General features: G+C 41.2%; 1 protein-coding gene across 1 annotated transcript in view; it reads left to right on the top strand.

Moving 5' to 3' along the window:
• The window catches only part of cachd1 (cache domain containing 1), a 104,044-nt gene extending 79,702 nt beyond the window's left edge, over nt 1-24,342 (top strand). The window contains exons 11-27 of the mRNA XM_026146152.2: nt 649-772; nt 864-981; nt 2,499-2,667; nt 2,760-2,902; nt 3,675-3,856; nt 4,683-4,793; nt 5,782-5,904; nt 6,518-6,617; nt 6,724-6,840; nt 7,292-7,452; nt 7,743-7,829; nt 10,056-10,172; nt 13,314-13,465; nt 13,992-14,153; nt 14,827-14,904; nt 16,072-16,173; nt 21,009-24,342. Of these exons, the coding sequence (XP_026001937.1) occupies nt 649-772; nt 864-981; nt 2,499-2,667; nt 2,760-2,902; nt 3,675-3,856; nt 4,683-4,793; nt 5,782-5,904; nt 6,518-6,617; nt 6,724-6,840; nt 7,292-7,452; nt 7,743-7,829; nt 10,056-10,172; nt 13,314-13,465; nt 13,992-14,153; nt 14,827-14,904; nt 16,072-16,173; nt 21,009-21,259 (2,297 nt within the window). The 3' untranslated portion in view covers nt 21,260-24,342. The remainder of the gene's footprint in view (nt 1-648; nt 773-863; nt 982-2,498; nt 2,668-2,759; nt 2,903-3,674; nt 3,857-4,682; nt 4,794-5,781; nt 5,905-6,517; nt 6,618-6,723; nt 6,841-7,291; nt 7,453-7,742; nt 7,830-10,055; nt 10,173-13,313; nt 13,466-13,991; nt 14,154-14,826; nt 14,905-16,071; nt 16,174-21,008) is intronic.
• The last annotated feature ends 1,141 nt before the right edge of the window (nt 24,343-25,483 follow it).

Genomic DNA, 25,483 nt, shown 5'->3' with positions numbered 1-25,483 from the left:
TCTCTCAAGCGTTCACATTTTGTCACATTTTCATGAGAAACTGGGAGCATGGGAGTGTCCCCTTCACCCAGTCCGTTTGTCAGCATCTGATTAAATTATGTGCGTCTGACCTTGCTGCAGAAAGAGATAACTTCTGATTGGATCGCATCCAAACCTGTCCTGCCTCTTTACACAGCTTAATTAATTCTGATTGGATCTCGTCGCTCCAGAACATTTTCATCTAGATTTTATTCCTTGAAGACCGTGTCAGTCCATTGCGTCATCGTTTTTGTGCTCGTGCATGAGTTTTTATTTAGCTGTCGTCTTGTTTTCATCAGGAGAAAATTGGTTGTTGACGACATCTGTGATAAAAATTATTAGTCAAGGAAATTAACATAGCTACTTCCAGGAAGGCCGCATCTTTAGAATCAACCCTGGTTTGATCCCTGCTGTAAAGTCTAAGCATCCATTGTTTTGTGAAATGGAAAGAAAATCTAGGCTATGATTTGCACATTAATTTGGCAAAAAGTATGACTTAACGCTGAGTAATAACAGTATCGTTACTAACGCTGCAGTATTTATTTCTAATTATATATTCAGATCCTGCTTTACTGTGTTGGTCTGTGCTTTTGTGTAATGTAACTGCAAACTGGTTGTTTAATTTCTCAGGCTACACCCTCATGCACCCCTCTCTGACACGGCCCTACCTGATGACAGAGCCTCCTCTGCACACAGATATTATCCATTATGAGAACATCCCAGGGTTCCCTGCCGTCCGGCAGAACATCCTCAGGTAAGAAAGGACAATTGCATGAATTTAAAAACAAAACAAAGCCATGGGTGGATAGATATGCACTATACTATGTGGCTTTTTGTTTTTGCAGTCTCCCTTTGGGCAGTCAGATCATTGAAGTGCCCCTTAACTCCTCTCTGTCCTGGCACACCAACCGTCTCAGGGATAACAGCAAGGATGCGTACAATGTCAGCTATGCCTGGAAACTGGTAGGTTCCCCAAAGGATAAGGTAAAAAAACGCTAAACAAATGCCCCCTGGTCACTGGTGACATTTAGTTTCCACAATAAACTTCAGCTCACTCTTTTACATCTGCAACCACACACCCAAAAAAAGACGTGTTTATGTTTAAATGCTATTTCATCCAAATATAGAAGAAGTCTTGTTATTTTTCAGACCCTTTCATTTTACTCTCTGTGTATATTCGAACCTTGCCAGAGGGGAAAGAAATATGTAAATGCAACATTGAACAAGAGGATAGTACTTTCAGAGCAATGGCAGTAGGACAGAGTGAGTGTAGGCAAAATGATTGTACCTCCCAAAAGGGAAGCTTACACAGTCAGTCAGTGCTCTGGGCCAATGAGCCATTATTATGGTTGGTGCACTGAAGATTTCATTTACTTTCTCCCCGTCTCTCCCGTTGCGGTCCAAAGCTCTTTATCATTCTCATTGTGTTAAAGCAGCATAGAAATTATGCTCCCAGCCTTTATGTCTTCACCAAACCTCTAAACGAGCTTTCCAGAGGCAGAAAAAAGGAAAACAGAAAATATTTTTTTAATATATTTATTTTTGTCTCTTCCCTCCAAACAATCTGTTTTTTGCTGTGCAAATAATATGTCCACGAGGGCCCCTTTTTGGATTGTATCATTATTCATGTTTGCTCTAATTTGAATCATAAATCTCCTGGGTGGTTCTGAAAACTGTCTACTGTACATTTGAGTGTGCTGCATCATTTATTTGGGAGGGAGGGGAGGGGATCATGAGAGCAGGCTTAGCCTTGTGTGGGATTCCTTTAGAGCCGGTTGCTAAAGCGGGCGCATTTGTTTGTGTGCTGCCCATAAATCTCTGGCAGTGGCAACTGATGGGAAACACAGAAAACAGAGCTGGTATATATGGGTGCTGTCAGAATCTCAACCACTGCTAGACTTCAGTCTATTAAAGATGTGACACCATATTCCCTTTGGTCAGCTCACGAGGCCGCAAAAGACGAGCGTCGGATATTATGTCCGATTCGAGAAAGTGCAGTGAGTACATCCTTCTCTCTGCAGTCTGTGGCATTGTTTGGAGCTTGGAGCATCAAATACTCCGGATTTTCCTTTCAGCCCCATGAAAAACAACAGTGAATGGATCATCTTAAGTGCAATCAGGCATTCATTTTTTTGCCCACTCTTACCAACACATTAGCGAGCACTTGTTGCACAGTTTAACAAAAATAAGCACTTCCAGTTAGTATTAATTTTAATTAAAGGCTGACAGTAGTAGCAGACACATTTCCTATTTATTTAGTACTTATTAAAACTGCATTGCTTTAAACTTCATATTTGGGAACAATGACAATTTAATTCTTGGGCGGGATGAAGAAGCTTAGGACTGAAAGCCAGAGAAAGCTTAGGGAAGTTTGAAAATATGATTTTAAAAGAATTATTTGGAATACTGTTGCCTTAATCTGTTTTTTTTTTTTTTTAATTTAAAGTTAAGCTCCCTTCTCTCCTTGGCTTGTTCTCTAGGTTCAGGACACGTCGTTCATCCTGTGCATTGTGTACATTCAGCCCGAGATTCCAGTGAAGCAGCTGAAAAACCTGAACACAGCTCCCAGCTCCAAGCTGCTCTATCATCGTTTGGACCTGTTGGGTCAGCCCAGCTCCTGTCTGCACTTTAAACAGCTTGCCACCGTTGGTAGGAAGAGCACAGAGCTGGACTAATGTGATAATTCAAGTAAAAACACTGATTATCATCTCTGATTGTCCCTCTTTCTGTTTCTTTCTCAGAGTCCCCAACTGTGATGTTGGCAGCTGGTAGTTTTTCTTCACCCTATGAGCATCTCAGTCAGCCAGAAACAAAGCGTATGGTGGAGCACTACACTGCCTACCTGAGTGATAACACCAGGCTCATAGCCAACCCAGGCCTCAAGGTACCTGAGGACAAAAAGCCTGAGAACACACAGACAGTTCATACTGAAGGACGGACTGAATGTCATTTACCGCTGTGTCTGTGAAGGTTCTCAGTCGGTCATTTACTGTTACAAACAGCCAGCCTTGCAGTCGAGTGACACGCATTCACAAAGTGCCATACCTGCCAGTACGCACACTCTTAAACATATTGTCAGGCTTCTTACACTGGGACTATAACTAAAACATGTAAATCGATGTGCTGCATCTTTAAAACAGGGGACAAAACTCCCGCATGGATTTTGGCATTCTGTGTGCATTCCTGTCCTGGGGGGAGTTTGAGTTTGAACTCCCAGGCCCCAGTCCCAACGCTGATTCCCAGGCTAGTCTTAAAGACCCCCTCCAGTGACCTCATCACCCCTTTCAAACTTAGAAGCTTGTCTGAAAGTGGGATGTGATTTTTCAGGGCTTCAGGCCTAATCAAGTTGCATTAATCACTAAATGGTGGTTTTCTAAGCTTTGTTCTGGCCTTGTGACCACTATTCTAACACTCCTGAGCAGAGATGGGATGAATATTTTCAGGTTTAGGCACATCATAGGAGGGTGCCTTTAAAATTAGCTGTAGTTCTGTTTTCCTTATGGGCTGACTGAAATCCAAATTGCCAAGAGTTTTTATTCACTTTGCATTCAAGACGAACCCAAATGAAATTTTCACCAGTCCAGCACTTTTTCCTCCTCTCCTTGCCTGCCCCTCACTGTCCATCTCTCTCTTCCTTTATACTTTCCTCTCTATAGTCCTCTGTCAGGAACGAGGTTATGGCAACTAGTCATGTTACGGATGAGTGGATGACACTAATGGAAATGAGTAGCCTCAACTGCTACATTGTGCGCCGTTACATAGCAACGCCCAGTGGGGTGCTCCGGATTTACCCAGGATCTCTGATGGACAAAGCCTTCGACCCAACCCGCAGACAATGGTGAGGGTTACTTTGGAGGGTGTGAAGAGGAGGAGAAAAGAGCTTAAGGCATGTGTGTGCATGTGTTTTTAGGGAGCAGAAAGGAAGTATGAGATAGAAGTTTGTGTGTGTGTGTGTGTGTGTGTGTGTGTGTGTGTGTGTGTGTGTGTGTGTGTGTGTGTGTGTGTGTCAGATAATGTTTTCCAATATTAATAAGCCTAGTACGTTTACAAAATGTAAAATTTTAGGGGTTTTTTTCATTATTGAAACATTAAAGTAAGATCTATGAAAAAAAAGGTCAAGTGTTTTCTTTTCCCCAAATCAGGCCATTTATGTATCAGACTGTACATAAAAGATGGACATTCCCTGTGTTGATGTCCTTGTTTTTTGTTTTTTTTGTTTGGATTTTCTTTTTGAAGTCTTGAGTATTGTCTTTTCGTGTCTTAACCTTTTTTGTTTTTTATTCAGTTAGTTTGGACATTGAAAGATTAGGTTTTGCTATTAGAAAGGTGCATTTCCTGTCAACAGTGATGTTAATTGGTTCTCCATTAGTGAAAAACAGGCCTAAAACAAAATGTACTTGCTTGCATCTGACTGAGAGACCAAAGAAGACTGCAAATGTCTCTCCCAGCTCCCAGATGATGTAAGTTTAGGGATTCTGAAGCTATTTGAATCTCACAATCACTGCAGCAGATCTTGTGTTGATGACTTTTCCCCTTAGAACCCATAAGAACAGTGTTTCCTGTAGCATTTCCTTCAATGGCCACAGTTGAGTTGAGTTATCGTTGGGAACTGCAAAAGAATCACTTCATGTTGTATCCCAATGACTGTGTGCTGTTTTGCGTAGGTACCAGCATGCTGTGGCTAACCCTGGCCTCATCACCTTCACGGGGCCGTACCTGGATGTGGGCGGGGCCGGATACGTTGTCACAATCAGCCACACCATCCATGCCTCCAGGTGGGAGCACTGGTTATGTTTGGGGTTTTTTTGTTTGTTTGTTTGTTTGTTTTTCAGGGGTGTGGGTGGGTGGGGGGTTAAACGCAGAATGTGTTATATTTTACTGCACCAGAGCAAAAGTCAAGTAAAAATTGCCAGCTCTTTTTATTAGATATTGGAGAGCAGACTCACTGTTGGTATGAGTCAGAACAATCATTGTGGGCAGCTAGGCTCTCGGCCCAGAAGTCAGCTTAGCCAGACTGCACTATCTCTGAAGGCAGGAAGTAATCTGAGGGAAACTTAAGGAGCCCATTGACCATTCTGTGCTATAGGGTTGTTTTCCAAGCGAGATGACATCCTGTAACCAAATGGTCTGGGCTTAGTCACAATTGTCTTCAAGTGTCTTTTCTTTCAGAGTGCCCTCAGCCAAGTCAGCATAGTGCAACCAACTTCCGGTGGTACAAAAAAAGGAAAAGCCAAATAATATATCGAGTGTTCCACCATTTCCTTTGGCCAGTTATCACAGAACTGACTGCAGAATATTTTGTAGAATCAGGCCTAGGCTTAGAGACTTCAAAGGGCTGCAGCGGTGGTTGAACTCAAAGTATTTGTTTCAAGTTCAGTGAGCTTCAAATGCAAATCACCGCGATAGCCACAGTGCCGCTTGCAGCAGTAAAAGAGCTGTTTACCACAGTCCGTGCAAGTGTTTAGCATACACAAACATTCCTCGTCAGTGTGTGCGAGATAAGGCCGGATTAGTGCTGTTGTACTCTCGCCTCAGTAAGCATAATATACAGTCTACAGTAAACACTGATTTCAGGAGATCAAGCAGTGCGTTATGTTTTTTTCTTGTTTTGTGTGTTTAAAAGGTCTATAGAAAAGTAGGGATCCTTAGTAGGAAGCCAAGTATCCTGAAGACGGACTTTTTCCAGATTTTGTTTTCCCTTTCCACAGAATTTCAAACCCCACTAAATGCCTTTTTTCTCTGTGTATTTTTGTCTATTCGTAGCTCTCAAATGGCACCTGGCTACGCTGTTGCAGTGATGGGTATAGACTTCACCCTTCGCTACTTCTACAAGGTCCTCCTGGACCTGGTGCCCATCTGCAACCAGGACAAAGGCAATAAGATCAGGTAAAAAGAGGATGGATTGTGCGGCTCCCTTCTTTTCTCTTCTCTATGCAAGTTTTTCCTTTCTCTTTTCAGTGTCAGTTTCTGTGTGAGGGAGCTAAATTTCTGTTCGGCTGAGCAAGAATTAAACTCGCCGGCTGTGCGTGAAGAATAAAGAAAGCCAGAGGAAGACATAAGCTGATTATCACAACATTCCTGCTGGAGTTGTAGTGTTGCTCCTGCCTCTGTTCTACATACTTTCCCCAGCTTTTATGTCTGTTCTTTTCTTCATCTATCTTCTTCCACACCTGCCTCCCCCACCAACCCTCACTTCTTCGTTCTGTCTTTCTCCACTTTCTCTTGCTTCTTCTGTCATGCTCACTCTGTTGGTGTTTATGGGTCATAAAAAACAGGATCAGCCCCTGGAACCAAGAGGGCATGATTTGGAAAAACACACAAGGGACAGTGGGGAGAAGAACAGAGCTGTGTTATATAGACTAGGAATACAATATAGAAATAGCAATTAAATGTTCTGAATGAAAACCTCAGTAATGGCAATGTTCTGACGAAGTACCGACTAAATTGATGAATTCATTAAGTTGATCCTGACTGCCAGTTTTATTCATTTTTATTTTAGGTGCTTCATAATGGAGGACAGAGGGTACCTGGTTGCTCACCCGACTCTCATTGACCCCAAAGGTCATGCCCCAGCAGAGCAACAGCACATCACACACAAGGTAAATGCACAAACACAAGTTAACATGGAAATAGGAATGGATAGAAACCTTTAGGAGTATGATATTGTCATAATTCTAATGAAATCTATTTTCTTTCCTTTGGTAGGAGCCACTGGTGGCCAATGACATCCTAAACCACCCCAACTTTGTCAAGAAAAACCTCTGCAACAGCTTCAGTGACCGCACAGTCCAGCGCTTCTACAAATTCAACACCAGCATTGTGGTGAGTCGCATAAAAATGTAGCATAACTAGAGGTATGAATGTGTACTTTCATAGCATTCATACTGTAGTAGCAAAAACAGACACACTCCTCTGGGCCCCGCATAGCAATATGGAAAAATCTTGTAGTGTAACACTGCCATCTCGTGGTCATACGTGCTGTTGCAAACTTCTGTTTGCTATTTGTGACTCTGTTGAGTCTGTGTGTGGTTGGAAATGAAACAGTCTCTGTCTTCATCTTGCCCATCCTTACATGGGTAAAAAGCACTTTGAGGCTGGTGTTAGAAACTTCTGCAGCTCTTTCTGTTTCAAAGTTTCTGTTTAGTGTGTGCAGTTTTGAAGTTTCTCTCACCTTTTTTTTTTTTTAAAGAAGATTAAAAAGCATATTGATTTTCCATGGATTTGTGTAGCGATGTAGAGGTTAGAGTGACCTCTCCAACTCTTTCTCCTTTAGGGGGACCTCACCAACCTGGTCCATGGTAGCCATTGTTCTAAATACCGCCTTACCAGAATCCCCGGCACCAACGCCTTTGCCGGCATTGTGAACGAGACGTGCGACTCCTTGGCGTTCTGTGCCTGCAGCACGGTAGACCGGCTGTGTCTCAACTGCCACAGGTCAGTACCGAATTCTCTTTACCGTTTAGCTCTCTGAGACATTAATGCTTTGTTAACATAAAGTAATGCTCCTGTTGAAAAATAAGAATGGGTCTGATTTTGCACGAATCCAACACCCAGAGTTTGATAGTTTGATGCAGCAGTGATGCTGCAGCTTGCACAGGTTCAGGAGTCACACAGTGACTTTTTCAGTCAAGGAATTTGCTTAAAGATTAAGCAAACATTAAGTCTGAATCAAACTGTGAATACAAGTTTCTCACTGATCTGCTGTTTAACTGTTTGCTGTTCAGAATGGAGCAGAATGAGTGCGAGTGTCCCTGTGAGTGCCCTCTGGAGGTCAATGAGTGTACAGGCAACCTCACCAATGCTGAGAACAGGTGGGTACATTGTCTAAAGCACATACACTTTACCCCTTCTGCCTTCAGAACTGCTCATGCCACTACACAACAAGGTTCTGGAAATATTCTGGAAATCTGGAAATATTTTTCAGACATTTTGGTCCATTTGGACATGATGGTATCACATGGTTGATGCAGAATCGTGAATCCCTCGTGCGGCCATATCTGAAAGGGTTTGGAAAGATTGAAATCTTGTGACTGGGAAGCCATTTGTGTACAATAAACTCACTGTCATGTTCAACATGATTTGAGCTTTGTGACATGTTGTGTTGACCTGCTAGAAGTAGCCATTAGACGACTGGTACACTGTAGTCATGTCTGTGAAGCTTCTCAGTCATCCAGGTTATAGTAGTTTCCAAGTTTTCCAAGATCCTTCGACTGTAGTCATAAAGTGATTTGGTCAGCAACAATATTCAGATAGGGTGTGGAGGATGGATCAAGCATAAATGTCGCAGCAGAAATGGAGACTCCTCAGACCACCAAAGATTTTTCCAACCTTCTGTTGCCCAATCTTGGTGATCATGTGTGAATTGCATCCCCAGCTTCCTGTTCCTAGCTGACAGGAGCTGCACTCAGTGTGGTCTTTTGCTGCTGTAGCCCAACTCAGAGATGCTCTTCTGCATACCTCGGTTGTAACAAGTCCTTATTTGAGTAAACTGTTCCATTCCTACAAGCTTGAAGAAGTCTTCTGGCCATTCTCCTCTGACCTCAACAAGACTTTTTCTCCCAGAGAACTGCCACTCGCTGGATATTCTCTTTATTTCGGATCATCTCTGTAAACAGAGAGATGGTAGATTAGCCTGTCTGGGACCAACAACCATGTTGCATTCAAAGTCATTTAAACCACCTTTCTTCTCCATCCTGATGCTCAGTTTGACCATCATCGTGACCATGACTACATGGCTAAATCCACTGAATTGCTGTCACATGACTGGCAGATTAGATAGTTGTGTTATACTGCAGTTCAATGGATCTACGTAATGAAGCAGCCGGCGAGTTTGCATTACTGCAGGTATATCATACATCTGCGATAATACTGTCCCAAGTTATAATCACCGAAGATGAGCTACAAATGACAGCAGAAAGAAATTACAGCTGACCTCAGCGCTTACAGAATCTGAAAATAATGTCATAGAAAACAGTCAATGGTTTACACAAGATGCCTTTATATGACCGTATTAGGAAAACATGCTTGGCTTGCATACTGTACTACCCAGTGACTGCAGAGCAGTGAGATACCCACCAGAGAGCGCATTAGTCATTCTAGAGGGAGCTATGCCACACTATTTGCAAGGTAGTTGAGAAAATCCTCCCACATCTTATCAGGATTAAGTTCAGTCACTCTTGAGGCCGAACTTGTTTTTTTTTATTGGTTCTTAACTTTCAGATGATGCCTCTTTTGTTCTTCTTCTTGGTCAAATAGTGATGCAGCTTGGTGTAAGACATAGCCTTCAGTTCCCTTTATGCCAGAAGTGCTTCAAAACGGTCTTTAAAAGCCCAGATGAAAATCACACTGCTTTGATCTTAGATTTAAAGGAATGGGACAAAAGGGTTCTTGACTGTAAAATTCATTTCTCCAGCCTTCCTGCTTGCATGTGGTGTTTTAAAGGCAACCTGCTTTCTTCATTTCTAAGTTAAGAGTTCCTGTCATATTTCCCTCAACGTGTTTTGCAGACGTGCGCGCGTGACGCTTCAAACTTTTTGAAAGCTTCCCGTGCAAATGTTTGTGGGTGTTTCTCACTTTTATATCTCTTGCTTTCCTGCTGCATCACTCTGTCTGTTCCAGGTCTTTTCCTTTACTGTTTGAGCCATTCTGCATCCAATCCATCATTCACAGTGCCTCTCACATTTCTCTCCCTTATTACACTCACCTCCTTTCATCAGCCATCAGCAGTCTTTGACAGCATGTCAATGTTTAAAATGCCAATTTCTCCTTTATTTCAGGAAGACGTGCAATTAAATTTTTTTCACTGTCAGTTTTTTTCCCCTCTGTATTTGTCTGGCAGCATCGACGTGTCTCTTTAGAGCTGATTGACATGGTGAAGACATTTCTTTGTGTGCTCGTGCTTTGATTTTTATTTTTTTATGATCTTTTTTTCCCCAGTTTAATCATATTTAATGGTAGGATTCGGGTTGTCTAGTTAATGTAATTGATTTGTGTTTTGACCAAGAAAATTTGTCTTTTTTTTGGTGTATTTTTCTTAGGAATCCCAGCTGTGAGGTGCATCAAGAACCTGTCAGTCTGAATGTGATTGATCCCAGCCTGCACGACACACTGCCCCAGTGTATCAACACCCGCTGTAGCCAGAGATACACCAGCAGGTACGTACACCAACTTTGCACATTTGGTACACTTTGACAGGTGTAACAGCACAGTGATAGAGAGCTGATGAATAAATAAAGAGCATTTTAAAATGACATGCTTTTATAATATCACTAATATGCTTATTAATTGTGGTCAAATGTTACTAAAATGAATAAACCAAACATAGACAACATAGAAAAACACACACAAGGGTGACCAAAGTGCTGAACAATAGAAATATAAGAGACACAATAAGAATAATAAATACGATAAAAATAATAAACATAGCAAAAACAATAAAATATAAGTAAATACAAGTCAGTTAACCACTGAATCCAAAGCCAGCGAATAAAAATGCATTTTCAATCTGGATTTAAAAACTGATAGGTTTGTAGTGTAAACCTATTCGCTGAAACGTTAAGGACAATTTGCTACACAGCAAAACAAGACACGAGTAGGCAAAGTTCTTCATGTTTCTCGTGCACGGGAGAGAACCGGACAAACGCCGTTCCTTCGCTTGACCCCAGTCGCTCTCGTCCGCTCCCCCATAACACTGCTCTTTTATTGAGGTTACATGAATATACATAGGTTCATTAACATATGACGTCTACATACAAACAAAGAGTACCTTGCCTGTGTGTGTGTGTGTGTGTGTGTGTGTGTGTGTGTGTGTGTGTGAGACTTCCCTAAACCTGCTGGTCTGGAAGTCCAGCAGTTCATCTAAAGAAAAGGCACTTAGACTAAAACAGATATAGATACGTTTATCCTACCATAAAACAATAAGAGAAGGTACGACCTCTCCCATGCTCCCAGAGTGTGGGTCTTAATGCCAGAGCACTGTGGAATGCACACAACGTCTCTGCAGACTATTAAGGATCACACATCCTATCACTACACAATCGATTATACACCTCTAAGCATATATGGTTAAATATTTCTAAGCATAAATGACAATAAACAATACAAAACCTGACAAAAACCAGCACTGATGTCGATTGCCTAATGTGAAGACCGGAGCTGACCGGAGTGAACGAGTGGGGACATAGGGCTTCAGCAAATCAGACAAATATGCAGGTGCCAGACCATTTAAGGATTTAAAAACCAATAAAAGAACTTTAAAATGAATCCTAAATTCAATTGGAAGCCAGTGCAGGGAGGCCAGGACCGGAGTAGTGTGCTCAAATTTCCTTCTACCAGATAAAAACCGTGCTGCAGCATTCTGTACTAGTTGCAGGCGTGTCAGAGTGCCCATTCCAACCCCTATTAAAAGGTAGTTGCAATAATCCAAGCGTGAGGTTATAAAAGCGTGGATAACAGTCTCCAAATCACGCCTTGAAAGAAACGGCTTAACCTTCGACAGACGCCTGAGTTGATCAAATGATGATTTCACCACCCCATTCACGTGGCCCTCAAAAATAAGTGCAGTCGATTTTTAACCCAAGATTGGTAATCGAGCTCTTCAGGTGAGGGGTCAGAGCAGCAAGGTCAACATCAGGGATATCAGAGGAACGATTCGGGCCAAACAGAATAGCTTCCGTTTTACGTTCATTAAAATTGTAAAAGTTTAGAGCCATCCATGACTTAACATCGCTAAGGCAATCAAGCAGGAGTCTAATTGGGGAGCTATCAGAACAACTGAAAGGAAAATAAAAACCATGGTAATAGTGGACATTAGGTTGCAATTTATAGTGCTCAAAAAATTAAAGGAACACTTTTAATAAGAGTTCAGCGTAAAGTCAGTTAAACTTTTAAGTAGCAGAGGGGTTAATAAGTTCCAGTTGTTTTGGTGTTGATACAATAGACAAAAGATTCACTAGAGTGGCAACAAGAGACAACCCCCAAAAGAAGGAATGGTTTTACAGGTGGAAACCTCCTGACTTGGACAGGGAGTTACTCCAGGAGAGCTGGACAGGGAGGTGGAAGACCTTTAACCCTGTGGAAGGCCCTGTGCTCACTGCCCAGCACTGTGGAGCCAGATTGGTGTTTGTCATAGAAAACATGAATTGGCAGGTCCACCACTGGCAACTTGTGAAGAAGAAAAACTGCAGCGAACGTTGTGATGCTTGTAACATCGTTCAGCATGACTAGTTTGGTGGTGGGTCAGTGATGGTCTGAGGAGGCATATCCATGGAGGGACGCACAGACCTCTACAGGCTAGACAATGACACCCTGACTGCCATTAGGTATCAGAATGAAACCCTAGATTGTCAGACCCTGCACCGGTGTAATTGGTTACATTGTCAGGCATGAATACCAGCACATAAGGGTCAGGCGAACCACAGAGTATCATTTTGAGTTGCTGCGGTATCATTTTAGCAAAATGGCCCAGCTTGCTGCATAATTTTCTTCCCCCCAGTAAGATCTGATGTGGTTTTTTTTGTTTTGTTTTTAAGTGTTCCTTAAATTGTGAGCAGTTTATGTGTAATTATTTGTAATGACACTTTATGTCGTCATCTGTTTTGGAGCATTATGGAAAAACTGCAGTAGTAACGGGTATTGCACCTGGTTTTTACATGATTAAATGACTTTCCAGATAACAGATGAAATTAATAAATTGTAACTTTTGTTTTTATTTCACTTGGAAACAACCGGAAGAATGCTTTTGAGGGCTGTCATATAGTAATTGTTTATTTTGCCTTTCGAGAAATCTTATTTTGAAGGTAGTAACCAGTTTGATTCTTTTGTTTTTTTGCGTTGTATAATACGGTCTAATCAACCTACTATCAGGTTATTAGGTAATAATAGTTATATATATAAAATAAATACATTATTGCACCAAAATAACCTTATTACAACTGAAGCACTGAGTTTTACCATATCGATTACTCTACTATTGCTGAACAGTTTTGCTTCATTGCTACTGAAGTATCTTTCGTCAGTATTACTTTTTCTTTTTATCTCGCACTACACTATTGCAAAAAAATTTCAGCCTTATATTAGATTCATGAATCTGATTAATGCTTTTTATGAATCGCAGTCAGACAAGTACCGACTGTACTTTCAGCTGCTCCCTTATTCACAAGGGCTTGCAGAATCAGGTAGCCTAATGTGTATATTACTTTATTACCTCATTATTGTCAGTCCCTGTTATTTCCATGTTATTGCCAAACTGTAATATAATGTATCAACTGCTTGATATCTACGTTCTGCGTCCTCAGTGACTGTTTCGGTGTGCTGGACTGCGAGTGGTGCATGGTGGACAGTGATGGGAAGACTCACCTCGACAAGCCTTACTGTGCCCTGCAGAAGGAGTGTTTCGGCGGCATTGTTGGTGCCAAAAGTCCCTATGCAGATGGACTGGGGCTTATGGGTGAGTTCTTTACCCAAAGAAATTGAGATTTTTTTTCCAATTTATTATATATGTCCTCTTTGGACCCTTGGCTTCATCAACATATTTATTAAATGTTTTAGAGTTGTAGATTGAGCCCACCATTATGAACCATTATGAGGCCTTTTTATTGAATACTCTGTAGGGCACCTTCATAGTGATGAAAAAAGCAACAGCACAAGAAGTCAAAGTTAAATCATTTCTTTCAGGTCCTTAAGACAACAGTTTTATTTAGATTTATATTTTTCCCTGAAACTTTTCCGTTGCCTGGTAATTTTCTTTGGAAAGAGAATTGGCCGTCTTCCTGCAGTTGAAGGCTTTTTCAGTGGTACTTCACACTGACGAGAGAATAGAAGCGAGGGAGAAAATGTACCAGCATCTCAGCAGGAGTGAGGATCTGAGCCCGAGCTGTTTGATACTGGCTTGTTGTATTGTCTCTACTTGAGCCATCTGAAATCCTTTGTGACTTCTTTAAAAGAAAACCTTCTGTCTGTTCTCTCTTCTGCAGATGAGGAGGTAGCCTCTTTGAACATGATCAAGAGCGCCCCTGTGGGTCCAGTGGCTGGGGGCATTATGGGATGCATCATGGTGCTGGTGCTGGCTGTGTATGCATACAGACACCAGATTCACAGGCGCTCGCACCAGCACATGTCTCCGCTAGCTGCGCAGGGTAGGACTAATGCATAAATTCCCATATTTGTTTTGTCACACACCTTTTGTGAAGCTGTGGAGAATCTCAGAGCTGTGAAAGTGCATCTGGTTGGCCTGTATTTGTAACACTGGAAAAAAAGTTACAAGAACTACAATGTTTGTTATGTTTATTTTAGTTTAAATGATGTCATTTCTTTAAAAAAAAAAAAAAAAGAACAGACAAAAACACAGCCTTAAAGGAATGTGATTAACAAGCGCTACAGCAACTGGCGAGTGCCGCTGGAGCTAAACAGCTGACATTAGCATCAGCACAGCAGCAGCTGCTGCTTCTGTATGATTTGTGTAATTACACAGAAATATTGACAAAAGCATCAAACAAGATTACAACCTCATTAAAGCTCCTCAGTCCAAGTCACTTTCAGTCTGGAAGTTTGGTAAACAACCTGGAATAGTGGAGAGTGTGGCTACGTTATCACGGGGTATTAGTCTGAGCATTTGGCTCATAGATTCAGAGTTACTCAGCTTTGTGTACTTAGGTCTCAGTGCTTTCACCAAACCACATATACATGGCAATTTAAGCTGCAGCTTTTGGGGGTGCAGCCTAATGCCTACTGAATATCTACAGTTCCCACATGCACATGTGTTTGTTTTCATCATTCTTACTCTTCTTCTTTTTCTCCACGTCGCTTCAGAAATGTCGGTGAGAATGTCCAACCTTGATAATGAAAGAGATGAGAGGGATGAAGACAGTCACGAGGACAGAGGAATCAGTGAGTGTTGTCTGATGTCGTACTGATCTACGCTATATTGCCAAAAGTATTCACTCATCCATCCAAATCATCTAATAGAGGTGTTCCAGTCACTTCCATGGCCACAGGTGTATAAAATTAAGCACCTAGGCACACAGACTGCTTCTACAAACATTAGTGAAAGAATGGGTTGCTCTCAGCAGTTCAGTGAATTCCAGTGTGCCACTGATAGGATGCCACATGTTTGATAAATCCAGTCCTCACTAGTAAATATTCCACAGTCAGCTGTTAGTGGTATTATAACACAGCGGAAGCAGCTGGGAACAACAGCCACAGTCAGCCACAAAATGGTGGAATCACAGAGCCTCAGATGCTAAGGTGCATAGTGCACAGAGGTCACCAACCTTCTGCAAAGTCTGGTACTACAGACCTCCAAACTTCATGTGATTAGCTCAAGGTTAGTTCATAGAGAGCTTCATTGAATGGACTTCCATGATGGAGCTGCATCCAAGCTTCACATCACCAAGCGTAATGCAAAGTGTCAGATGAAATGGTATAAAGCACGCCACCACAGGACTGCCAGAGGATTTGTTCTCTGGAGTGACAAATCACTCTTCTTCGTCTGGTGTGGGATTATTATCTAGTGAAAAGAACTCTTAATGCTTCAACATGCCAACACATTTTGGATAATTTCATGCTCCCAACTCTGCTCCCAATATGGAGATGGCCCACATGACTGTGCACCAGTGCACAAAGCAAGGTCCATAAAGACATGGATGAGCAGGTTTGGTGTGGAAGAACTTGACTGGCCTGCACAGAGTCCTGATCTTAACCCAACAGAACACCTTTGGGTTGAATTTAAAGGGAGACTCTGAGCCAGGCCTTCTCGTCTGTCTTTCTGACCTCACAAATGGGCTTCTGGAAGAATAGTCAAAATTCTCAGAAAGATTCCTAAACCTTGTAAAAAGCCTTCCCAGAAGAGTTGAAGCTGTTAAGGGTGGGCCATCATCATATTAAACCCAATGAATTAGGGATGGGAGGTTCACATGCATGTGAAAGCAGATGAGCAAATACTTTTTGCTACATAGTGTATTGTATCATGAACATTTTGTACATTTATGTAGAACCTTACTTTTTGACAGCACAGGTGCACATCTTCTTGACCCATTTGCTCTCTTTTATTTTCAGTCAGCAATACTCGATTCATAGCTGCAGTGATCGAGAGACACACTCACACTCCCGAGCGGAGACGGAGGTACTGGGGGCGGTCCGGGACAGAGAGTGACCATGGTAAGAGAACCATTTGGGCACGCAGAAACCTGGATATTTACGATGAAGCTGTGTGCAGCTGTGACAGCGCTGTATGTCAGTGCTGATGGAAAGCGGAACTGAGTCAGTCATACCTGAAATGTCAGCAATGCTGTGTCAAAACAAAACCACTGATTTAACTATTTCGAGAGTTCCTGATTCTTATTGATAGTTGCAGTTTCAAGAAGGTTGGCGCAAAAAAGCCTAAATCGATCCCAGTCAAGTCATTATGGTGGCTGAGGAAGCCTGTAATGAGTGGGTGTTGATAATTTAAGTAATAGTTGCCTTAATTCTGTGTAAGTCTTGTATAACAACTCAGCCTAAATGAATGTTGTTTACGGAAAATGAATCATCCACTGGTTACAAAAGTGGACCATACTGTACTTTATAAAGTGTTACTCACATGAGTTTGCCTCCAGCAAAGATTATATTTATATTGCTATAGATGTACATTTTGAATATTGCTATAACATATAAATATTCATTTGCATGAATTGTCCAGGAAGTGAAGGGCAGACTGCATGCAAGCTCTGCTTCAGAGTAATCTGCCACTAAAGCTGCTTCTCCTTTGTGCTTAAAGGAGGAGGTTAGAGTTTAAGGGAACGATCAGGAGGTTTGCTGAACATAATCGTCTAGGAGAAAGACCCCCAGGGTCACAGAGGATCACAGTATCTCTGCTGACTTGGAAAAAGCTCAAGAGTTTGAAGATGTTGGATAAATATTGCCCATTAAAAGTCTGTCACAGTGGCCTGGGCTAAAAGCAGCGACGCAACATGAAATCAAGTTTGTACTTTATTGAATATAAAACCTTAAAATGATTCATTTAACTACATGGTGTCATAACAGATCTGCAGTTAGCTCTCAGTTCCTGCGCTTTGGAGCATCTCCTGGCTTGTTCTTTTTGTTATATCACAGTTCTGAACCGTGTTTTCTCTTATCTTTAGCTCTGGAAGAGCTGCTCATGTTCACTGTTAACGTTTGTAGAACTCGCAAGTCTGACGCTCAATGTGGATGGACAGTTTCACCCACATGGGCACTTACCACCTACATGTAGCATCACTCCACTTCCTGGCAGTGAGTGTCTCGGTTAGATGTTGCATAACTGATGATGCCAGAGAGAAGAGGGATGAATATGAAGAGAGGAGAGTGGGCTAAAATGTAACAGAACGAGCTTGTCTGCTGTGTGCTGCATACAGTATTGATTGTAGGAACAGTGGAATGTGGTTCTTTTTCTCTACTTCCACCTCTCTTTCGTGCAGTTTTTCAAGGATTAGATGTATTTATTTGATACAACATTTGATTATCATACTCTTGCCGTAAAGATTAGAGTGTAATGCAATGATGTAAACTGGCTAATACCACAAGCAGTCTTAATATTTTGTGCAGCTGAAGATGGGGAGGGTTTGTAAAATGAAACATGGAGAACAAGTGGGGAGATGGGGAGATGCAAAAATGATGAAATAAGTAAAAAGCAAGGGCAAGAGGACAGGAAGAGAGAGGAAGATGAGTAAGAAATAATGGAAAGAGTGGGTGTTAGTCCATTAGCGAATATAACTTTACACATACACAAGCATTATTAGCTTCAAAGTTGCTGCTTGTCTCTCATCAGTCAAAGGTTCCTTCCCACCATTATTCAGTCACTCAGACTTGCACACAAGCCTATATACAGATCACCAAAAACAGACCATTAAATCTGCTGAATGACGCACAAACTCTGTTTGCTGTGTGGTCCGCTTTAAGGATAAGCTTCCAGGCAACAGTTCAAACCAGCCATTAAGGAACGTGTGCTGCATATAGCCATATAATCTCCAAGTTTAATCCACACACCTGGCAATTTTCAGTCTGTTTGTACTTCAAACATTTGAATGCTATGTAACCCAACAAACCTTTAGAACTAGAATAGGAATGTTTAACCTTTAAGAAAAGACAGAATGGCAGTGGCCCCATCCTGTATTAGGTATCGCGTATATAATTGTCGGCTGTTTACATTAATATTTATGTATAATCTACCTATAAATTATAAGACAAAAAAGCTTAATTACTAATGAATTACAACTAAATATGATTTTGAACAGTGTTTAAAAGTACATGTTTACCTGGTCACTGAAAGAGGGAAGGGCATGAGTTTTAAAATGTTGGTACAGGTCAGACACTTCACTTAACATTACTATTAATAATAATAATAGAGCATTTTAAGTAAGGATTAAACTATTAAAAAGTATTGTTTTGTAATAGTTTGAAATTTTGAATTTGCTTTCTAGCTAAGATCTAAAATTTAACTTTTGATTATATAGCTAGCAGCTAGTAGCTTAGCTTAAGTTAGCTAATCACTGCATACAGAAGTCTGGCACCAAACTCCCCATAAGACAAATCTGATTTTATTTTTGCAACTAGCTTTATAAGAAGCAGTGACCAAAAAAGGACAGCCATAATGGATTTTTTATTTTTATTTTTTATAAACTTTGGACGACACGAAGGCTAGTTGCTTTACTCTATATTGACGCTAAGCTAATTGGTTATTAGAGCTTTATTCTTAACATCCATATGAGAGTGGTATCAATGTGTTTGTCTAATTCTCACCAAGAAAGCAAACAGGTTTGCCAAGTTTTTCACCTGTTTAAAGTTGTTAGAGGAAAAATTGCAGTTCTATCTTCAAGGCATAATAACATGGTAGTTTAGCTCGGCCTCCCTTCATCTCATGACATTAAGTAGGATTTGATATCCTCTACCTGGTGCAGCTGTAAATGGTCAGCAGTGCACAGTTGGTGGTAGATTTACCTGAAGCACTGGGTTATTGCTTTTGGGAAAACTGGGAAAAATTGTGACAAAGTTGGCACCTTCCATGTCTGGAGCTTCTTTGTCTGTTGTCTTAGGCCAGCTAATCTTTGGAGGATCAGGAAAAGAACAGTATAAATAAACTTACATACAAGTCATTCCCTTACCTGAACCAGTTGTTGGTTATTGTTAAGAGGAAGATGAGAAACATCACCTTAATGCCACACTGGATTGATGCTGAAATTTGTTTTAAAGAAGATATAATAATTATAATAGTAATGATAACAGGTGTTATTTCAGGATATCTGGTTTTCATGAGCTATAATCCAAAATCATTAAACAAAAGACAGCTTGAAATATTTCACTTTATTTGTAATGATAATGATGTAATGATAAGAAGATATGAACGTTTACATTAAATTATGAAAAAAACTTTTTAAAACTGCATTAGTAGAGTTCTAACATGACTGGTTTATTGTTTTGAGTGAAGGGCTTTTTAGCATCAGTAGGTTACCATTACTGTTGTGAGCAGCAGTAATTGTAGGCTTGGACCTGGGCTTTGGTATAGCAAATATTAAGCTGGATTGCTGCTGGAAAATATGAACCCAGCAGCCCTGCAAAACTGATCGCTCTCTGATGGTTTAGATGTTCAAGTGTCAGATGTTTTTCAGATAGAAAATGGTTATTCTGACATAAATTTAACGCAGGGCCAGACCCGTAAACACACATACTTCTAACCCCACTGCCTGCAGCCCGCGTGCCACAGATGCGTTCGCGTGTCTCTGGAGGTTTAATGTTTCATCATCCAAAATGACAGTGATTTTTCTATAAATATAATCATAGAGGCTCTCAGGCTTACAGGGTTATTTACTCAAACAGTAATAACAGATTGGTGTTCCACAGAGCAGCACGGCTGGTGTCTTTTCAGAAGCTGAAAAAGATGGAGATAAAGGACTAAGGAATGTGGATTTATTTTCACATAGACTCTAAAAAAGCATTTTTAGTCACACACTGTGTTTTTAGATGCTTTTTTATGGGCTTCAGGGTGGTGAAATCCACTTAGTGCAGATCCCATTTATAATCTAACGTTTCCATTTAGGTGAAAAATCAGAAATAATTACTAAAGAGAATTTATTTTATAGAAATTGCCCAAAGTAGAAGCTTTGCTGGGCAGGATGCAAATAATTGCAGTCCACAATCTGAGAGAATCATTACACATTGACCTAACAACCAAAAGGTCCCCGGTTTGATCCCAGGGAGGAGACGCAAATCATCTTTGGGGCAACTGGTCTAAACAATCTGCCCAATCAAACATGAAGAGCTGCCTACTGTGACGACCCTTTATGAATAAACCCAAAGCTACAGTATATGGTAGCTTAAAGCAGTCAACAAGTGACCTCTGGAGTCGGTGCATTTCAGCCTGTCATGTACTTCTCATATGGTTTCTCAGTGACTGCACTTCCCTGTTACTAAGTTCAGTTAGCATTGTGCACCAGGAGCCATGTCGGCCCATTTTTCTGCCTCCTCGGGCTAAACGTGTGTGCGAGATGTGTAAGAATGAGATCATAAATATGCATGTTTTTTTTTTAATTGTTATTATTTCAAACTGAGCTGAAAACATAAGGAGTAAAAAAAAAAAAGCCCCTGGGGAATGTTTACTTGTTAATGTGCCATCAAATGCCACCAAATAGTGCCGTCAAATAGCTTGTACTGCACTCAGAAACATTATGAGCTGCCGTGTGCTCACGGGAACGTTTCTGTGCTGAATATTCACGATCGGAGAGCGTCATTAGTTAGCTGAGTTGTTACATTTTATGGTGCCTTCCCATTTCTATTAAAGCGGAGCGCAGGCGTCATTACCGACAGGTCCACATGTGCAGGGACTGTTTAGTTTTGCTTTGCCACGCTGCCTTCTTCATTTAGTTTCAAACTTTGAAACATATATTTAAGAATTTTTTGCTTAAGATTTTAAAATTGCCCAGTAGTTTTGAGGGAAAGGATTGTGAAATAACTCCATCCTCTGCACTTCTTTTTGTGTCCAGGCTACAGCACCATGAGCCCGCAGGAGGACAGCGAGAATCCGCCTGGAAACAACGACCCGCTTTCGGCCGGCGTTGACGTTGGCAACCACGATGACGACCTGGACCTGGACACTCCCCCGCAGACGGCGGCATTGCTCAGCCACAAGTTCCACCCCTACCGGCACTCGCACGCGCACCACCACCCGCTGCACACTCATACACATCACCTGCAAGCAGCGGTGACGGTGCACAGCGTGGACGCAGAGTGCTGATCCTCCTGAAAGGACCGGAACTGTTCTTTTGTTTTGTTTTTGTTTTTTATTAAACATAAAAAAAGACAGTGGTGTGTAAGTAGAGAGCACACACAGTTGGAGGGAGACGCCACAGGTAGACTTAGTGACGCTTCAAGATCTCATTGTGCCATCATCTCAGTCTTGAGCCCTCTTTCATTTAACCACATTTAAAAGCGGACACGTGTACGCGGCCGCACTTGGGCCAGTGGATGTAACCAAGTGGGACTTCCTGTTATTTTTCTGAAGGACTCGAGATTAAGAGCACGTAACAGCCTTCAGACGCAAACAGAAAAGCTGCATGAGCCCATTTTTTGGCTTTCACTGAGGACGGGACACAACTGGAAGCTAAAAGCCTTCTTGGGGGAGGTCAAAGATTGTTATTATTCTCCAGGACCAGTGGATTTTTACAGTACAAGCACTCATGTCGGACCCCTTTTTAAAACAGGGCTAAATCCCGAACTCCACACAGGTTGGAACATTTATGGAAACTGTGGGACATCTCTGAAGGGGAGTGAAAATACTGCATTTTTGAAAAGTGAACTGGATCTAGTGAGATTCTAAAACAGCCTCTATTTCAACTTTACTCTCCATGAAGAAGCTCTGGAGTTTGTTTTATTCTTTTTTTCTTTGTTTTCTCTGAAAAGCAGCTGCCTTTATCCAAAGCAGTGGCTGCTGGTCTGACACACAGCAGTGTGGCACGATATCTGGACTTTTCCATGAATGTTTGTGAACTTCAAAGTAGGAAGAAAAGGCTTCAATATTCACAGAAACGCAAGAAGAAACACTTTAAAGAGGAAAATATTATTTTTCTACTATTTATTAAAGGTAGATTTTCAAGAGAGGAAAGCAGCGCAAATATGACAGCAGTCGGGGTGCATCAGACACACCGGCCCACTTCCTGCAACCAGTGCATTAATTTTTGGGACTCATTATTTTTCTGTTTTTTTTTTTTTTTTTTCCTTTCTTAAAATATCTGTGAATTTATTTTTGAATTTTAAGAATATCAGTACTATAACAGGGATTATTCTCATTTCTTTTTTTACCAGACCGAGGGATTCCAGTGCAGCTCGTTTGCATTTTCTTTTAAATGTTCTGTTTACTTTCTTTCAGCAGGAGCATAATTGAATAATCTCCTTTGGATCCCCATTTCTAAGTGCACTCAGCGGTCAGTCCATGAGGTACACTGGTCCAGGCACAACAGTCCTGCTGTAAATTCGACTTTTATGACACTTCATTTCACTGTTCATTTGATTCTGTTTCTCCATGCTGAGGTCAAAGGTGACATTTCCCCCCTCATGTACACAAGTAGGAAAACACTTCTTACTCTAGAGCCTTACCTTTTATGATGAAAGTATTTTCTTTATGAAAGCATCACCAATATTTACAGCTTTTTAAAGATCAGTGTTAAAGCAGGGCTGTTGTGTTGAATTGCACCATCTTGTTCTGGCGTACCTTAAAGCGGCCTCCCAGTAGGGAGATCTGCTCCTGTTCAGACTTGCTGGAAAACATCCTCTTTGTGATCTCGTCATGTTTTCGAGAGGTAGAACTTCTGTATTCGCTGCCCTTTTTTTGAGCCTCCTGGGGACTGGGCGAGGACGACACCAGCGCATAAAAAAGAAACCATAACCAAAAGAAAAACAGAAGAATAGACAATCCCTGGCTTTCATCACTGCTGGGAATTTGGTGTGTGAGGATTAGCAGAGACCCTCACAGAGAATGAGTGCTGTCCACTCTGTCTGCCTGAATAAGAAAAACCAGTACAGAGTGCTTCTTGTTTTATCACAACCTTTCACTTTTGAGGCTAAGCTAATGCTCTGGGTGTGTGTCTGTTAGGGTTGTGCGGATTTTTATACAAAACGGAATTAAATTTCTACCCAAGATAACCAAGATGGAAGTCTCCTCGTCAAAGAGGGAAAAGGAGATGCTGCTGCTGTTTTACAGAGGTTACACCCCATCAGTTGGCTCCTCTGTGGTTAACCACTCAAAAATGTATTTTTTACTGAGTGAGTGAGTGAGTGAGTGTGTGTGTGTGTGTGATGAAAGGATGACTATCCACCAGGAGCATTTTCATTGAATGCATTATTTTTCAACATAGTATTAGAGAATTATAGGTGAAAATGATTGATCAAGAAATCCACTTATTTTTATTGAGATGAAGAGTCACATGACCCGATCTGTGCTTTTGTGGGTTTGTTCAGCTGATCGAATCACGTCAGTGCGGCATCCGTGTCTTGTTTTTTTCCCTTCCGCCTTTTCAGGTGCCGAAATGTTTATTGTTCTTCAGAGATTCACTATGAAGTGTAAATACGGAGTCACAAATAGCTATTAATAACCTGTACACTCCATCGTTTTATGTTGTTAAGACATGATGTATGCTTCAAATGATGCTCAGATATTTGGGTTGATATGTTCTGTTTATGGTGTCTCATTTTTATTTTTTTTGGATGCCTCGGATGTGTTTTGTTTGGGTTCTTTTGGGAGATTTATTTTTCTTTAGGTCCATATTGGATGGAAGTCAGTACTTGGTGATATTAATACACACTTTTTATGTTTAAAAGACTTCTAGTTTTTAAAAGTTTTATCGTGTTTTGTGTCTTGGAAATGCTAAAGAAAACTTCTCTCTCGTGCGCTCGTGTAGGTTCGTCACAGCAGTACTACACAGCTTGTCACTCACTAATGACCGATCCAGCTGCCTTGTAGTGGGTTAGAGTTTACGCCGCGCTACTTAAGACTTTCGCCCGTATTCATTTACAGTCGTTTTGGCGCATTTGACACTTGAGGAGAATATTTACATTTGCACATTCAGTGTGAGCCCATTACACTTTCATCTGCACAAGTGCTAAATAATTCGACGGCTCTGACAGAGTTGACACATTACCGTGTGCCCGTTTTGTCTCGGTGCGTGTTCGTGTTTAGGGTTCCCGCTCATGACCGGGATCACAGGAGACGTTTGCCAGCTCGTAATGACACCGGATTTACCCACCTGCAAGGAATTCAGATCACAAACACTGACTGATATTCCAAATTGTCCTCCCCCCCCCCCACCCCCCAAAATAAATAAACCACTCTACGGTACGTTAATTCAGTTATTAGAACAAATGCAGTCTCAACAGTATTTTCTTTTAAACGGGGTTTTTTTTTTTTTCCTGAAAAGTGAGTGCACCATTAAAAGCTTATTTTCCAGGGGAGTTTTAATCAGTATTTAGCAGCTGTTGTAAACAAGTATATATACAGAACACTCTAAAATGCAAATAATGTACTGAAGGAACATGTGTATGTCACCCCACCCCCCCCACCTCATGTATCATATAAAGTTATCAAATTGAGATTTATTGCAATGTGAATGTGATAAAGTCCATTTTACACCTACACTTTGTGGCATTCTGATTCCTGCTCAGTGTTTATGATGCTCTTCAATGGGCGAATAGAGTGAAACTGCATCTGCTGCTGCTGCACTGCTCGCTGGAGGTTCAAAAGAAAGGGGGAAAAGATGAGATTGATATTTCTTGTCAGAAAAAAGAGAATGGCGGCACATCTGTCGCACACAGATCCACATTCAGTCAAACTTGTGTCGTTTTATTAGATTTCATGCAGCTCTTTGTACAGCTACAAAAAAACTACTAGCATGCAGTGCTGTGAAAAACTAAGCATAATTCAATAGCTTGTACAGCAACATTTAGCAGCAGCAGCTTGAAAGTAAATCATTTTATGAGTCTCTCACATGGCCCAGTTTGAAATGAGTTTACACACAGCTCCTGCCATCGCCTTTATACAGACTGAGGTCCAGGCTTTGACGGGGCCATTGCAACATCTTGATTCTTTTCTTTTCTAACCGTGTCGCTGTAGATTTGCTGCTGTGTTTGGTATCATTGTCCTGTTGCATGACCCAGTTTCAGACGAGCTTTAGATGTCAGGTTAGCTCACATTTCAGTCTAGAATTCTTTATATGAGTAAATAGTTTGCTTAAATGTCTCAAATTTGCACGTTCTGTGATTGCCAATGAGCCAAAATCAACACCACTACCGTGCTCAACAGTTGATAATAGATAAAACTGCAAACTTCTGCTCACACTTATGGTCAATTAATCAAGTGCATTTGATAACATGAGGTAGTGTACGATATAGTGGAGTGCTAATTAAGTTATCACCTATTTCTGGCAAGCCTGGTTAACAAAGTGCTGTACTGTATGTTGTAGATGTTGCA

The sequence above is a fragment of the Astatotilapia calliptera genome, chromosome 17 (genome assembly GCF_964374335.1).
Source record: "Astatotilapia calliptera chromosome 17, fAstCal68.1, whole genome shotgun sequence".
In the NCBI taxonomy this organism is placed as follows: domain Eukaryota; kingdom Metazoa; phylum Chordata; class Actinopteri; order Cichliformes; family Cichlidae; genus Astatotilapia; species Astatotilapia calliptera.
The sequence above is the reverse complement of the archived record's forward strand: the minus strand, read 5'-3'. Positions and strand labels throughout refer to the sequence as shown.